At 48.0% G+C, this 13747-nt stretch overlaps 1 protein-coding gene across 1 annotated transcript in view; it reads left to right on the top strand.

Moving 5' to 3' along the window:
* The window catches only part of MEIS3 (Meis homeobox 3), a 75871-nt gene that overhangs the window by 22247 nt on the left and 39877 nt on the right, over window positions 1-13747 (top strand). Inside the window, exons 5-6 of the mRNA XM_081019082.1 lie at window positions 3577-3627; window positions 9052-9201. Of these exons, the coding sequence (XP_080875208.1) occupies window positions 3577-3627; window positions 9052-9201 (201 nt within the window). The remainder of the gene's footprint in view (window positions 1-3576; window positions 3628-9051; window positions 9202-13747) is intronic.

The following is a 13747-nucleotide window of genomic DNA, read 5'->3' as shown; positions in this document are numbered from 1 at the left end:
CTGCCGCCGTGCCGCCAGAGCACGGTTTTTGTTCTCATCCTGAAGCAAAGTTCTTAACCTGAAGCACTATTTCTGGGTTAGCGGAGTCTGTAACCTGAAGCGTATGTAACCTGAAGTGTATGTAACCTGAGGTACCACTGTATTCCGAATAGGATTCCTTGCAAGAAAAGGGAAAAGTTGACAGCTGTGCACCAACCATGGTCAGGGATGATGGGAGTTGTAGTCCCGCAACACATGAAGGATGATGGGAGTACACATGAAGGGCGTCCGCCCATCTTAGACACGCACCATCATTCCTTCACAACTTTACACAAGTGGGACGCAAATCTGGATTCTGAATAACTGGCCTGCCAATGATTCCACCAGTGATCCTCACTGCCTGCTAGCCAACAGGACACAACTTGGGTCCTTCCCGTTGAGGGTGATGCAGAGGCCAGCTGTTTAGCAAATAAAATCGCTGGCTCCACAGTTGCTGCAGCCGTCGGTCTGCTAGGAAGTCTTAGGCAAGCCGCCGCCTCTCAGCCTTAACTAGGGTAGCCACGTGTCCTACAGGATCAGGCCAAAGGGAACCCATCCAGTCCGGTGTCTTGTTCTTGCTGTGGTCACCCAGATGCCTGTGCAAGGAAGACCCCAACACAAGAGCAACTAGTATTCAGAAGTATTGCTTTCTGGCAAGTAGCCCATAGCTGTCAACTTTGAAAATAAGGGACCAGCAGCCTCGAAAATAAGGGATCAGCAGCCAAAATAAGGGATTTTCCCAGCACAGGTAGGTTCAACTTCTGAGCCCCTCCGAGCCAAAGGCAGAAAGCCCAGCCAGCAGCCAAACAAAGCCTCAAGCAGTGGTTCCCACAGCACAGCAACCTGGCAAAGGGGATGCAGCAAGGAAAACCACCGTCACCTCTCCGCTGGGAAGCGCTGAGCAAAGGCGAGTCCCCAGGCAAGGCGGCCGATTTGATTGGCCCAAGGCATGCAAGCTCCACCCCCCAGTCGTTCTTAGACTCCTTATTGGGTGAACAATGCAGCCAAGCAACACAGTTGGAGCCTCCCTCCTCCCTGGCCGGCAGGCAGGGAGGGAGAGGAGCTGCTTCCTTTGAAACCCGGGAAATTTAAGGGACATCATCAATAAGGGACAGCAGCGGGACATGGCGCTGGGATAAGGGACTTTCCCGCCAAATAAGGGACGGTTGACAGCTATGCAAGTAGCCATGGATGGCTTTCTCCTCCTTTACAAAGGAGAGTCTCTATTTGAAAGGCTGTCTGGTCCAATCCCAGCTTAGAGAAAAATAACTCTAAGAAGGAAGAGGCCTCGAAGCTGCCCGTCCACAGTTAGCAACACCTGGCCAGCAGACTGAGCAGGCCCACAGCTCACCTGGTTACAGTCTTCCTCACTCTGGTGAGATGCTTTCGTTTCATTTCTAGCCCAGGTTTCCACCAAAGAGCTCAAGGTGGCGTACGTGGTTCTCTTCCTCCTCGTTTTATCCTCTCAACAGCCTTGCGAGGTAGGCTAGGATGAGAGACAGTGACTGGCCCAAGGCCACCCTGTGAATTTCACGGCTGAGCAGGGATTTGAACCCTGCTCTTCCAGGTCCTCATCTACTATTCTAACCACAACATTATAGTTATTACTCATAAATAGGTATCTCCATATCAATTGACAGTTGCGGAATTTATTTCCGCCTCCCCCTTTTTTGTGGCGCATCTCCTCCTTTCCAGCGACACAAACGTGGCCGACCTGCTAACCGCAACCAGGTTCCCGGAAGGATGTGTTTGCCACAGCAGATGAGACGGGTGACACTTTCCAAAGGATTGACTGTAGTGCCTTTACATGGGTTAACTCTGAACATGGATTTAAGAAGTCGTTTGCCTCAGTCCATGCAGGTTTTCTTCAGAAGGAAGCCAGATTCTTCAGTGAGACTTACTCTGTGTACTATATGTACATAATAAGCTAGCGCACCAGCGGCACCCCTTGCTTGAGATACAGTAATCCCACAACTTACACGGGCGTTATGTTCCGGGGATCATGCCTAAAGTCAAAATTGTGCATGGTCAGAGCACATCGGGTGCAATGGCGGGTGGGATTGCCAGAATATTTTCTCATGGATACCCACTGGCATTCTAATTTTAAAATATATTTTTAAATGATGATGATGATGATAATTTTTATTTATACTCCGCCCTCCCCAGCCAAGACCGGGCTCAGGGCGGCTAACAACCAATAATAAAAACAAGTTGATTGAAATACAACTTAAAAAACAAGATTAAAATACAACATTAAAACATTAAAATGCAGCCTCATCACAGGAGGAGAAAGGAAAAAAGAAAGAGGGGGAGGGAATCAAACTGTCTTACAGGCCCTGCGGAAAGAAATCAGATCCTGCAGGGCCCTGGTCTCATGAGACAGAGTGTTCCACCAGGCCGGGGCCAGTGTTGAAAAGGCCCTGCCTCTGGTTGAGACTAATCTGACTTCCTTAGGGCCCGGGACCTCTAGGGTGTTTCTATTTATGGACCTTAAGGTCCTCCGTGGGGCATACCGGGAGAGGCAGTCACATAGGTACGAGGGTCCTAGGCCATGAAAGCTGAATGTGCACACAGGGCCATATTACCCATAGGCACTAGGGGTGCGGGGCACCTGGGCAAGTTCGGGGGCGACCGAGCCAATGAGACGCTGAGGCAGCTGGCCGGCTCCGCCCTCCTGCGCACCTGGGACTGGGCAACCTGGGGAGGGAGGCGCCGGGTGGATTTTTGCACCCTGGTGCTGCATATGCTTAGGACAGCCCTGTGTGCACAAGATACACCAAAGTTGAGGGTTTAGTGTATCTGATTTGGCCACAGTGACACAGGCCTAAGTTACATCCCATTGGAATGACTGTAACATGCTCTATATGGGGCTGCCTTTGAAAAATGCTCAGAAACCTCAACCGGCTCAAAGAACGGCAGCCAGATTGTTGACCAGGGCCTGTTAGAAGGAGCAGACGACTCCCTTGTTGGAACAGCTCCACCAACTACCGGTCTGTTTCCAGGCACAGTTCAAAGTGCTGGTTATGATCTATACACCATGTAGGCCCAAGCTCTCTGAAAGACCGTATTCTCTCATACGAACCTGCCTGGGTTTTGCGATCTTGAGGGGAGGCCCTTCTCTCCATCCTGCCATCCTCACAGGAAGGCCTAGTGGGGACATGGGACAGGGCCTCCTCAGTGGCTGCTCCCAGACTTTGGAGTTATCTCCCTAAATAAGTTCGCCTGGCTCCCTCCTTGTTGTCGTTCCATTGGCAGGTGAAGACCTTTTTGCTCCAACAAGCTTTTGGGAATCGACTGCTTTTAGTTAACGGGCTGGTGGCATGCTGTTTTCATTGTAAATATTGGTGTATTTATAAACAGATTTAATATATGCATATAGTTTTAATTCTATCAATGTTTAATTGCTTTTTAATGTTGGATTATTCTATGTTTTCAGCAGCTCTTGATTTTATCTGTAAGCCGCCTTGACTCCTGTCAGGGAAAACGGCAGTCTAAGAAAAGTAATACAGTCACCAATCTTTAGCAACAACTTATTTTTCTCTCTCTTTATAATTGCAGATGATCCAAGCTATTCAAGTTCTGAGATTCCACCTTCTGGAATTAGAAAAGGTACAGATGTTTGCTTTGCTTTGCAATTTCTTTTATCCTTTTCCCACCCGCAAACCCTACACCCCCCCCTCAAAAAACACCCCCAGTCTTAGCAATTTGGAAACTAGGCAGAAGGACATGATTGACCCCTGCTTTATTAGTGGCATCCCTGATTGGGAAAGAGCTGTGGTTTCCTACAATAACTGCTGAAACCAAATGTTGGGCAAAATCAAGTTTGCTGAGAAGTCAAGTTGTGGTCAATATTTCTTCGTTGCTGCAGCTAGTTTAGAATCCTGCACTGAAGAAAGTTGGATTTTGAAACCTGCATGAATTAGGTAGATTGAACCATTATAAGTTTTTACATGCGTTCTCTGACTTCTGTATAAATCATGTTGTGCATGCTCTAGTTAACTCCCGCTTGGACTACTGCAATGCACTCTACGTGGGGCTACCTTTGAAGGTGACCCGGAAATTGCAATTAATCCAGAATGCGGCAGCTAGACTGGTGACTGGGAGCGGCCGCTGAGACCATATAACACCAGTCCTGAGAGATCTGCATTGGCTCCCAGCATGTTTCCGAGCACAATTCAAAGTGTTGGTGCTGACCTTTAAAGCCCTGAACGGCCTCAAAGGCCCAGTATACCTGAAGGAGCGTCTCCACCCCCATCGTTCAGCCCGGACACTGAGGTCCAGCGCCGAGGGCCTTCTGGCGGTTCCCTCATTGCGAGAAGTGAGGTTACAGGGAACCAGACAGAGGGCCTTCTCGGTAGTGGCGCCCGCCCTGTGGAACACCCTCCCAGCAGTTGTGAAGGAAATAAGCAGCTATCCTATCTTTAAAAGACATCTGAAGGCAGCCCTGTTTAGGGAAGTTTTTAACATTTAACGCTGTATTGTTTTTAATACTTGATTGGGAGCCGCCCAGAGTGGCTGGGGAGACTCAGCCAGATGGGAGGGGTATAAATATTAACTTATTATTATTATTATTATTATTATTATTATTCTGACATGTTTGCCATTTCACATGACTTGTTTTGGTTCTGCTGATATTCTGCCCCAACCCTTTAGAAAACGTTAACTGAGGCCCACCTCCCAGTACCTGAGACTTCAGGCATTGCCCACACACCTCCAGGCATATCATGAGGGAAAGAAACTTGTCTTTATAAAAGGAAAGTTGATGGTGGGGAGGGGGAGTTGAGGTCCTCCACCGCAGAATTCTCAGTCTCATGGTGCAAGATCTCACATATTTCTTCTGTGCTTCTGCAAAACTAGTTTTCATATAGCTCCAAGTAAAGCCTGAGGTGGTCCCTGGGAAAAATGAAAGGGTGACAAATCCCACTATCTCAAAGTATAGGATTCTTTTTTAAAAAAAAAAAATCAAAATCCAAGTTATCCTCCAGCAAAAAGAAAAAGAAAAAAGTTTGCAAATAATTTCCCTTTCTCACAAGCGGCAGCAACAGCTGTCTCCAATTTTGAAGTATTTCCTCATATGGGAGTGAGAAGGGGAGAAGTTTTAAAAATAGACTCAGAGTCCAGTTCTCCATTATGTTTTTACGGCACCAGAACTCATGGGTTTTCAGATAAATGCTAATCTAGCGATGCCCCCCACCCATTCATATTGATCCCGAGAGGGTTGGCTAAAGAATACAGAAACGGCGTCTCTCTGTGTGTATCTTGTAGGTTTTGTGGCTCGATCCACAAATCTCCTGGCCACCACAACGCTCAGGTTTTCATCCCACAGCTGCCCATTTCTGAGCTAGGCATATATGCCCAGGACAGGTTACGAGACTTCAGATCTGAGCTATCGAGCCACTATATTTAGCAAAGCCACTCTGGCCTTGTCAATGGAAGCCACTTCAGTTTAGTGGCTCCGGTTTCGCAAACCTCATCCCAGGGCCCCGGTCCTGCAGCGGAGCTGAGAGGAGCTGGCTGGCTGGCTGGCTAGGTCGCCACGAGGCACTTTGCCATGCGGCTCAGCTCCTACGCAGCTCCCCTTTTGCTTTGATCTTGCGGCTTCCAGCTCCACGTTGACAGCTTCAATTGTTCTAGGCAAACGTAACTGAAGGTGAAGCTGCAGAAAGGCATCCAGCGAGATCACACTGGGAAGCTGAGGGAAGGAGGGTGTTGGCAGAGCTATCTTTCTGCCCGCTGCTGCCCATCACCTTTGGCCCAGCCAACATGGTGCCCTGTAAATATTTTGGGCTACAGCTAGAGTGCGCCAGGTTGGCATAGCCTGACAAGACAGAAGTACTGTTCTTGGGGGACAGGAGGCGGGTGGGTGTGGGGGACTCCCTGGTCCTGAAGGACCAGGTGCGCATCCTGGGAGTCATTTTGGACTCACAGCTGTCCATGGAGGCGCAGGTTAATTCTGTGTCCAGGGCGGCTGTCTACCAGCTCCACCTGGTACGCAGGATGAGACCCTACCTGACCACAGATTATCTTGCCAGAGTGGTGCATGCTCTGGTTATCTCCCGCTTGGACTACTGCAATGCACTCTACGTGGGGCTCCCTTTGAAGGTGACTCGGAAACTGCAATTAATCCAGAATGCGGCAGCTAGACTGGTGACTGGGAGCAGCTGCCGAGACCATATAACACCGGTCCTGAGAGATCTGCAGTGGTTCCCAGTACGTTTCCGAGCACAATTCAAAGTATTGGTGCTGACCTTTAAAGCCCTAAACAGGCTTGGTCCTGTATACCTGAAGGAGCGTCTCCACCCCCATCGTTCAGCCCGGACACTGAGATCCAGTGCCGAGGGCCTTCTGGCGGTTCCCTCATTGCGAGAAGTGAAGTTACAGGGAACCAGACAGAGGGCCTTCTTGGTAGTGGCACCCGCCTTGTAGAACGCCCTCCCTTCAGATGTGAAGGAAAGAAGTAGCTATCTTATCTTTAAAAGACATCTGAAGGCAGCCCTGTTCAGGGAAGTTTTTTTATATTTAATGCTGTATTGTTTTTAACATTTGATTGGGAGCCGCCCAGAGTGGCTGGGGAGACTAAGCCAGATGGGAGGGGTTTAAATAATAAATTATTATTATTATTATTATTATTATTATTATTATTATTATTATTATTATATTATTATTATTATTATTATTATTATTATTATTATTATTATAGCCTGTCTATATATCCTGGTGAGGTCTGGCCCAGAAATAAGTGTATGAGGTGCATGTTGCTTATGCATTTAAGTTCAGAAGAAGCTGAGTTCATCGGAGGTTGTTGCCTAGCAACCGCTCCATTAGAGCGATACCTTGGACCAGTGTCTTGGGCCTCCTGCGTTCAGAAATTCGGATATGCGTGGTTGATGTCACAGTACTTAAGATCACAGGCTGTTTGTACTGGTGTGTCAGCCCACTTAGAATTGCATCCTTTGGAAGATAAAGATGTGTAAGCCAGTGAGATTATTTGATTGAAGTTAGCTGTGTCTATTAATTTCAGTGGGTCTACTCTGAGCAGGACTAACATTGGATGCAACCTTTTGGGTCTTCCCAAGGCCATGCTCCTTGGCTTAGGCTCACGTCCAAACTGGGGACCATTGTTCGTTTTGCTCTAACAAACCACGGCCAGTAAGCCAAGGACAAACCTTGGCTACAGATCAGAGTTCCTTGGAAGGGAAACAAACCACAATCCCTGATTTGGATGTAATGCTAAGATAGGGATTGTGGCTTGTGTCTGTCCAGCGCTAGCAGAAGGGCGGGCAGAAAAAACACAACCGGATTGTGGTTGGTAAGCTTACTGTGACTTGACAGGGCCTTTTCGGTGATGGTTTCCAGGTGTGGAACACCTTTCCTGGCAAGGTACACCTGTCTCCCTCACTGTTGAGAAAGTTAAAAATATTCCTGTTTACCCAAGATAATAAATAATAGATAATAAATAAATGTGGCCTCAGAAAGCTAGCAAGTCAGGGGGACGGACGGACTAGACTATAACCCTTCTCCCTGACGTGATCAACTTCCATGTGAAACCTGAATGTTTATCTTTACGAAAACAGAACAATCCGTTCACCTAGAAATCTAACACATCAGGGACATGTCTCCTCCCTGACACTCTAGCTTTCGAGATACAGGCTGCCCACCTCTTTGAGTTATTTGGGGGGCCCTGGAAAAGAGTGGGTGTCAAGTCTACCCCCCTTTAACCAGCCCAAACCCACATGTGAAAACCCCACTGGTTGCCACTACAGGTGGGGCATGGGGTTGTGTGTGTGGGGGGGGGGGGAATAAAGGCACGCTCTTTGCTAGGGTAATGAGCTCGTTAGCCACGCAGTAAAACTCAGTGTTTGTAACCTGATAAATCCCTTGTTCATGTAATTAACCCTTTGATTCACGCAGAGGGCACCTGCTGGGAAGCGGCAGACTCTAGAAGCTGGGGTTTAATTCTTTGTCCTGGGAAAAGGGGTGTTTCTGAGTTCAGTAGAGGGAGAAGGGGGTCGGTGGTGCTCTGCTGGGTCAGAGACAAGGCTGTGGGGAGGCAGCCCCATTCAGCCACCACTGAAGTCTCTTAGATCTCTGACATGCTAACATTAAGGGGGTCCCAAAAATTCGCTAGGCAGTTACCAGATCCAGACCGGCTTAGTTTCAGCAAGGTGCTGGCTTCACGTACCTTCAGAATAAGCCCTGGTCGGCGGCATGTTTATTAAAAACAAAAGCCCTGCCAAGATTCTAGAGCCTAATACTTCAAGAGGAGTTTGAAAGGGGCAATGGGGCATTTATTTATTCATGTTAAAGCAGTCATAAACCACTCAGCATTTCAAGAATCTCCCAGTCTAAAAAACGAACAAATATACAGTGGTACCTCGGGTTAAGTACTTAATTCATTCCGGAGGTCCATTCTTAACCTGAAACTGTTCTTAACCTGAAGCACCACTTTAGCTAATGGGGCCTCCTGCTGCCACCGCGCCACCAGAGCCCGATTTCTGTTCTTATCCTGAAGCAAAGTTTTTAACCTGAAGCACTATTTCTGTGTTAGCAGAGTCTGTAACCTGAAGTGTCTGTAACCTGAGGTACCACTGTACTGTTAAAGCAAATGAAATGATAATGAAATAATAAGACTGAACTTTACAAAACTCACACACATATAAACAGGAACAAAAACGGAGCCTGATAAAACAGCAATATAAAAGCACAGAAAAGCGAATAAAACAGAAATTCAGAGGACTCAAAAACATGTAAAATGGGGGCTTTTCTTATGGGGCAGGGAAATCCTGGGCATATAAATATATCCTCTGCTTCCTGCTCTTGAACCAGTTACTGATGCAGGGAAGGATCTTATCTGTTATGCCATCATTAGAAAGGAAAAAGTCCATATCTTGCCCCCCCCTTCCCTGAGTTCTTGGTTGCTTCCAGAACTCCTGAATGTTCAGGTAGAATACTTACCAGCTGGAAATTCCTGGCTTTTAAACCAGCCACTCCTGTCTATTCTTTCATTTTCACTTTTTTCTTTCTTTTTGGCAGGTACATGACCTCTGTGACAATTTCTGCCACCGCTACATCACTTGCCTCAAGGGGAAGATGCCCATTGACTTGGTCATCGACGACAGAGACGGGGGCTCGAAATCCGACCTGGAAGATTTTGGCGGCTCCTGCGCCAGCCTCTCCGATCAGGTAGGACACCTGCGGGGCATGAGCTTCGGGCAGCAAGCCCTGGCTGCAGCCAAACCGTTTGCCTGCTGCAATCATAATTTGACTTTAAGAAAAAGGAGGCATGTTTTCATGGAGTTTTCTGCCGACCTGGAAATTTGCAAATGTAGATTCTCAGGTGCGTGTCTGAATGTTGCGCTTGTGATCAGCGGCATCAACTATAATGCAAAGTCAACTATATTGCAAAATGTTTTATAGGAAAAGTGGAGTGGTGTGAGGATCTCCCAGTGCCATTTCCATGCACAACTCTACGTTGATGCAAAGCATCATTTGTGAGTTTGGGATGCTTACCTGCAATAGCTCAGGGGTTAAAAGTGGTTCAATCTTTAGCATCTTCAGGTAGGACTGAGAAGTGTGGGAATGTTCAGGGTGACAAGAGAGGATATATTGATTCTTAATATCCTTCTAACTTGCGCTATGTGATGGCCTGGGATTCGGACTCAGAGGCTGAACCTGAGGAATCCCAGCCTGCACAGGATTCCCCGCCTCCAGAACCAGCTGAGCTGGGGCTGGGGCATGAGCCTGAAGGGTCCTCACCTGTGCGGGATCCTCAGGTGCAGGCATCAGCTGAGTCTGCTCTGGCTCCTGAGGTGATGGAGGACCCATTGCCTGCAGGTGCTCCACTCTCAGCCCCGTCAGGGGAAGAGGAGGTTGCCTCTGGGTCCGGTAACCCTCCAGCCTCTCCTGAGCTGCAGAGGCTCAGGGCAGAGAGGAGCAGGGAACTAAGTTCCCGCAGGAGGAGTGCTCGCCTCCAGGCCAGGAGAGGCGAGTCACCAGAGGATCGGGGCCGCCCTATGCCTCGGGGCACACAAAAGCCGGTCAGCCCAGTCCCAAGTTGCGGGAGCAACATTGTTGGTAGCCTGTTCCTGCCTGCACCCTGTCCTGCTTTTCTGCCGGAGCTCCTGACCTCACCCAACTCCCTGCCTTGGACCCAGCTTCAGCTCTGTCGGACTGCCTGCATACTGCAACCTCGACCTCATGGTTAGCCCACGGGACCAGCACACGCTAGCAAGTTCCTTTACTTAGCAGAGTTTACATTCCCCTTTTTACACGTACAGCAGATAGCTGGCTGCAGGCTTGTGTAAGCCTCTCACATTACCTGTCTCAGATTGTATTGTACGTTCCTGGTAAGTTCCCTTGAATCCCTCTTAAAAGAATAAAGACACCACAATCTTATTCAAAGTCAATAAAATAAGTTTACTTACATCAGTTCACAGTTGGATCCCTGAAGGCAGACTTAGTTACAAATATGTACACGAGGATCTACCCCATATGGGGATTAATCCCAGTGCTTCTGCTAGCTGAGAGCTAGCAGAGCAGTCCTAGCTAGAAGCTGGTCAAACGAAGATGGAAGTGAAAAAGAGAGAGGTGTGCTGCGTGACTCGTCCTTTTGTTGCCTGGACAGGTTAGGTCACGCCTACCTTCTATCACATGCAAAAGGAAGGATGGTCCAGCCAGGAGGAACAGGAAGTTTCAACTGGCTGGACCAAACATCCCTTTGCATGTCCACTCTAGGAAGACAAGGAATGTTGTATTTGACTGCTCCCAGTGGATTACATCCCACAAGATGGACCCTTATCTGGAACCATGGAAAGCCAGTGTAGACAATAATGTGCTACATGGACCAATGGTTGGACTCGCAATACAGCAAATTCCTATTTTCCCAATAGCCAATGTGCAATTGGGGTAACAGCAGGATTTTCCAGATTGTTATTTCACATTGCAATTTGGGATGCTAGAGTTCTTGTGCTAGTTAAAGAGGATAGTGATCTGGCTTAATGCTATATACTTCATTTATTTCCTTTTTTATATATATACAATGGCACATAGCTCTTTTCCTCCTGTGGAAACAACCCTTTATAATTAGTTACTTATTACCATTAGCTGCGCCGCCTTTTTGTGATGAAATTTTAAGCCCATGTTCGCCGTTTTCTCTGCTCTCTCGACATGCTGAAATTCTCTTCTTCCCATCCCTGAAAAAGGGCAGGTTGAAACAATCACTTTAATAAATAAGTAATCCATCATGCGACCTTGTGTTTTCTTACCATTTCTGACCGACTTGCTTGGGTCAGCTTTCTTTATGCTGGGCAAGAGTTATAAGAAATCTTGTCTGGCCTCACTGCGCTCCCCTTTTTCTTTCTGAGAGTTAATGGCAACTTTTCAGAACCCAGTTGTTGTATTGGGGGCATAAAATTTGCTGCTGCAATGATGTGATCCCACCCTCTTCAGTTTAGGAAATGATATCCGCAGATATTTCTTGTGCAGCTGTTTCTTCCAAACATATTGAGTTCAGAAGAGTCCCTTCTAGTCTTAAATCCTGCTCTTATCCAGGGCCTGCTATTTTGTGCGTGAAAGTGTGGCGATCCTTACCTAACCTGCTTTCTCTGCTGGGAGACCTGGCAAATATGCCCAATCTACTGCTTCAGTCTGTTACAAGTGCTACCTAATAGTCATTCTGCTTTTGCAAGAAACTACAGCTAATCCAGAATATAGCGGCCAGACTGGTGACTGGGAGCAGCTGCTGCGACCACGTAACACCTGTCCTAAATGATCTACATTGACGCCCAGTAAGTTTCCAAGCACAACTTAAAGGTTTGGTGCCGATCTTTAAAGCCCTAAACGGCCTTGGCCCAGTACAGTCAAACCTCGCTTCTCAAACGGCTCCATTTTTGAACATTTCGGCTCCCGTATGCCGAAAACTCAGAAGTAAATGCTCCGGTTTTTGAACGTTTTTCGGAACCTGAACATCTGCTTGAGTACAAGAAGCTCTTGCAACCAATCAGAAGCTGCGCCTTGGTTGTCGAACGGTCTTCCGGAACGGATTACATTCGACAACTGAGATTTGACTGTCTACCTGAAGGAGTGTCTCCATCCCCATCATTCAGCCCGGATGCTGAGGTCCAGCTCCGAGGGCCTTCTGGCGGTTCCTTCCCTGCAAGAAGAAGGTTACAGGGAACCAGGCAGAGGGCCTTCTCGGTGGTGGCGCCCGCCCTGTGGAAAGCCCTCCCAGCAGATGTCAAGGAAATAAATAACTATCTGACTTTTAAAAGACATCTGAAGGCAGCCCTGTTTAGGGACATTTTTAAGGTTTGATGTTCTGTTGTGTTTTTTATATTTTGCTGGAAGCTGCCTAGAGTGGCTGGGGCAACCTAGTCAGATGAGAGGCAAATAAATAATAAAATTATTATTATTATAGGCAGGGCCAAAGCAAATGTGGGGGGTGCCAACCTCCTCCCTGTTTTCCTCTCCACCCAACAGACTGCCAGACTAGGGAAAAAGCTCACTTTCGCCACAGATCTGAAGTGACCACTTGCAGAGAGACTGCCCTTGGAATCAGGCCATACCGAATTAGGCCAAGGGTCTCCATCTTGCCCAAATACCACCGATGACTCCCCAATGTTTAGGACAGTTCGCAGCCCTAGCTGGAGTTTCAAGGGTGCGAACCTTTTGCCTGCAAGTGCGCGTTTTGCCGCTCGGCGATAATTTTTGCCGAGGCAGACGGAGGCGCAGAAATAACACTTGGATATCCTCAGGCTACCCGGCTTCACATAAAGCATTTTGAAATATAGCTGACTTTGGGATCCCTCCCTGCACCCCACACCCCCTGTCCCGTCCCACAACAGGTTTAGCTGGCTTCTGCTTGCTTCAAAAAGCCATTTGATCGGCAGGGAGAAAGGAATGGTGTGTTTGCATCCTACAAAATCGAGCTTATCTCTCAAGCCGCGTTCCGCTCTTTTTGTTGTTGTTTAGTCGTGTCCGACTCTTCGTGACCCCCTGGACCAGAGCACGCCAGGCACTCCTGTCTTCCACTGCCTCCCGCAGTTTGGTCAAACTCATGTTGGTATCTTCGAGAACACTGTCCAACCATCTCGTCCTCTGTCGTCCCCTTCTCCTTGTGCCCTCCATCTTTCCCAACATCAGGGTCTTTTCCAGGGAGTCTTCTCTTCTCCTGAGGTGGCCACAGTCTTGGAGCCTCAGCTTCAGGATCTGTCCTTCCAGTGAGCACTCAGGGCAGATTTCCTTCAGAATGGAGAGGTTGGATCTTCTTGCAGTCCATGGGACTCTAAAGAGTCTCCTCCAGCACCAGAATTCAAAAGCATCAATTCTTCGGCGATCAGCCTTCTTTATGGTCCAGCTCTCACTTCCATACATCCGCTCTTTTTGGTCTACCTTAATTTGGGGGGGAAGTGATTAATAATGGTGTAAAATAAATATAACCCCTCCTCTCCCAGCCCGTATGGCTACTCTCGCCCCTTCCCCTGTAAGGGAAGTGGGGGAGGAGGGGGACCCAGCTCTCCTTGCAACATTCATGAGTTTGAAAGAAAAGGGTCCTACATTTGGAAAATAATTACCCCTGACAGTTAGCTGGTAATGAAGGAGACGTGGTCGCTTCTTGCACTGCCCCTGATCTCTCCCTTCCCTTCCCTTCCCCTCCCCGCCCCGCCAACTTTTTCATTTTTTCCCAAGCCCCGCTAATGCAGTCAACACATTCATTTGCCTATAGCAACTT

This window comes from Podarcis pityusensis, assembly GCF_964106645.2.
Source record: "Podarcis pityusensis genome assembly, chromosome: 8".
NCBI classification, from domain to species: Eukaryota; Metazoa; Chordata; class Lepidosauria; order Squamata; family Lacertidae; genus Podarcis; species Podarcis pityusensis.
Note: the sequence above shows the minus strand (reverse complement) of the source record. Positions and strands in the feature narration are given on the sequence as shown.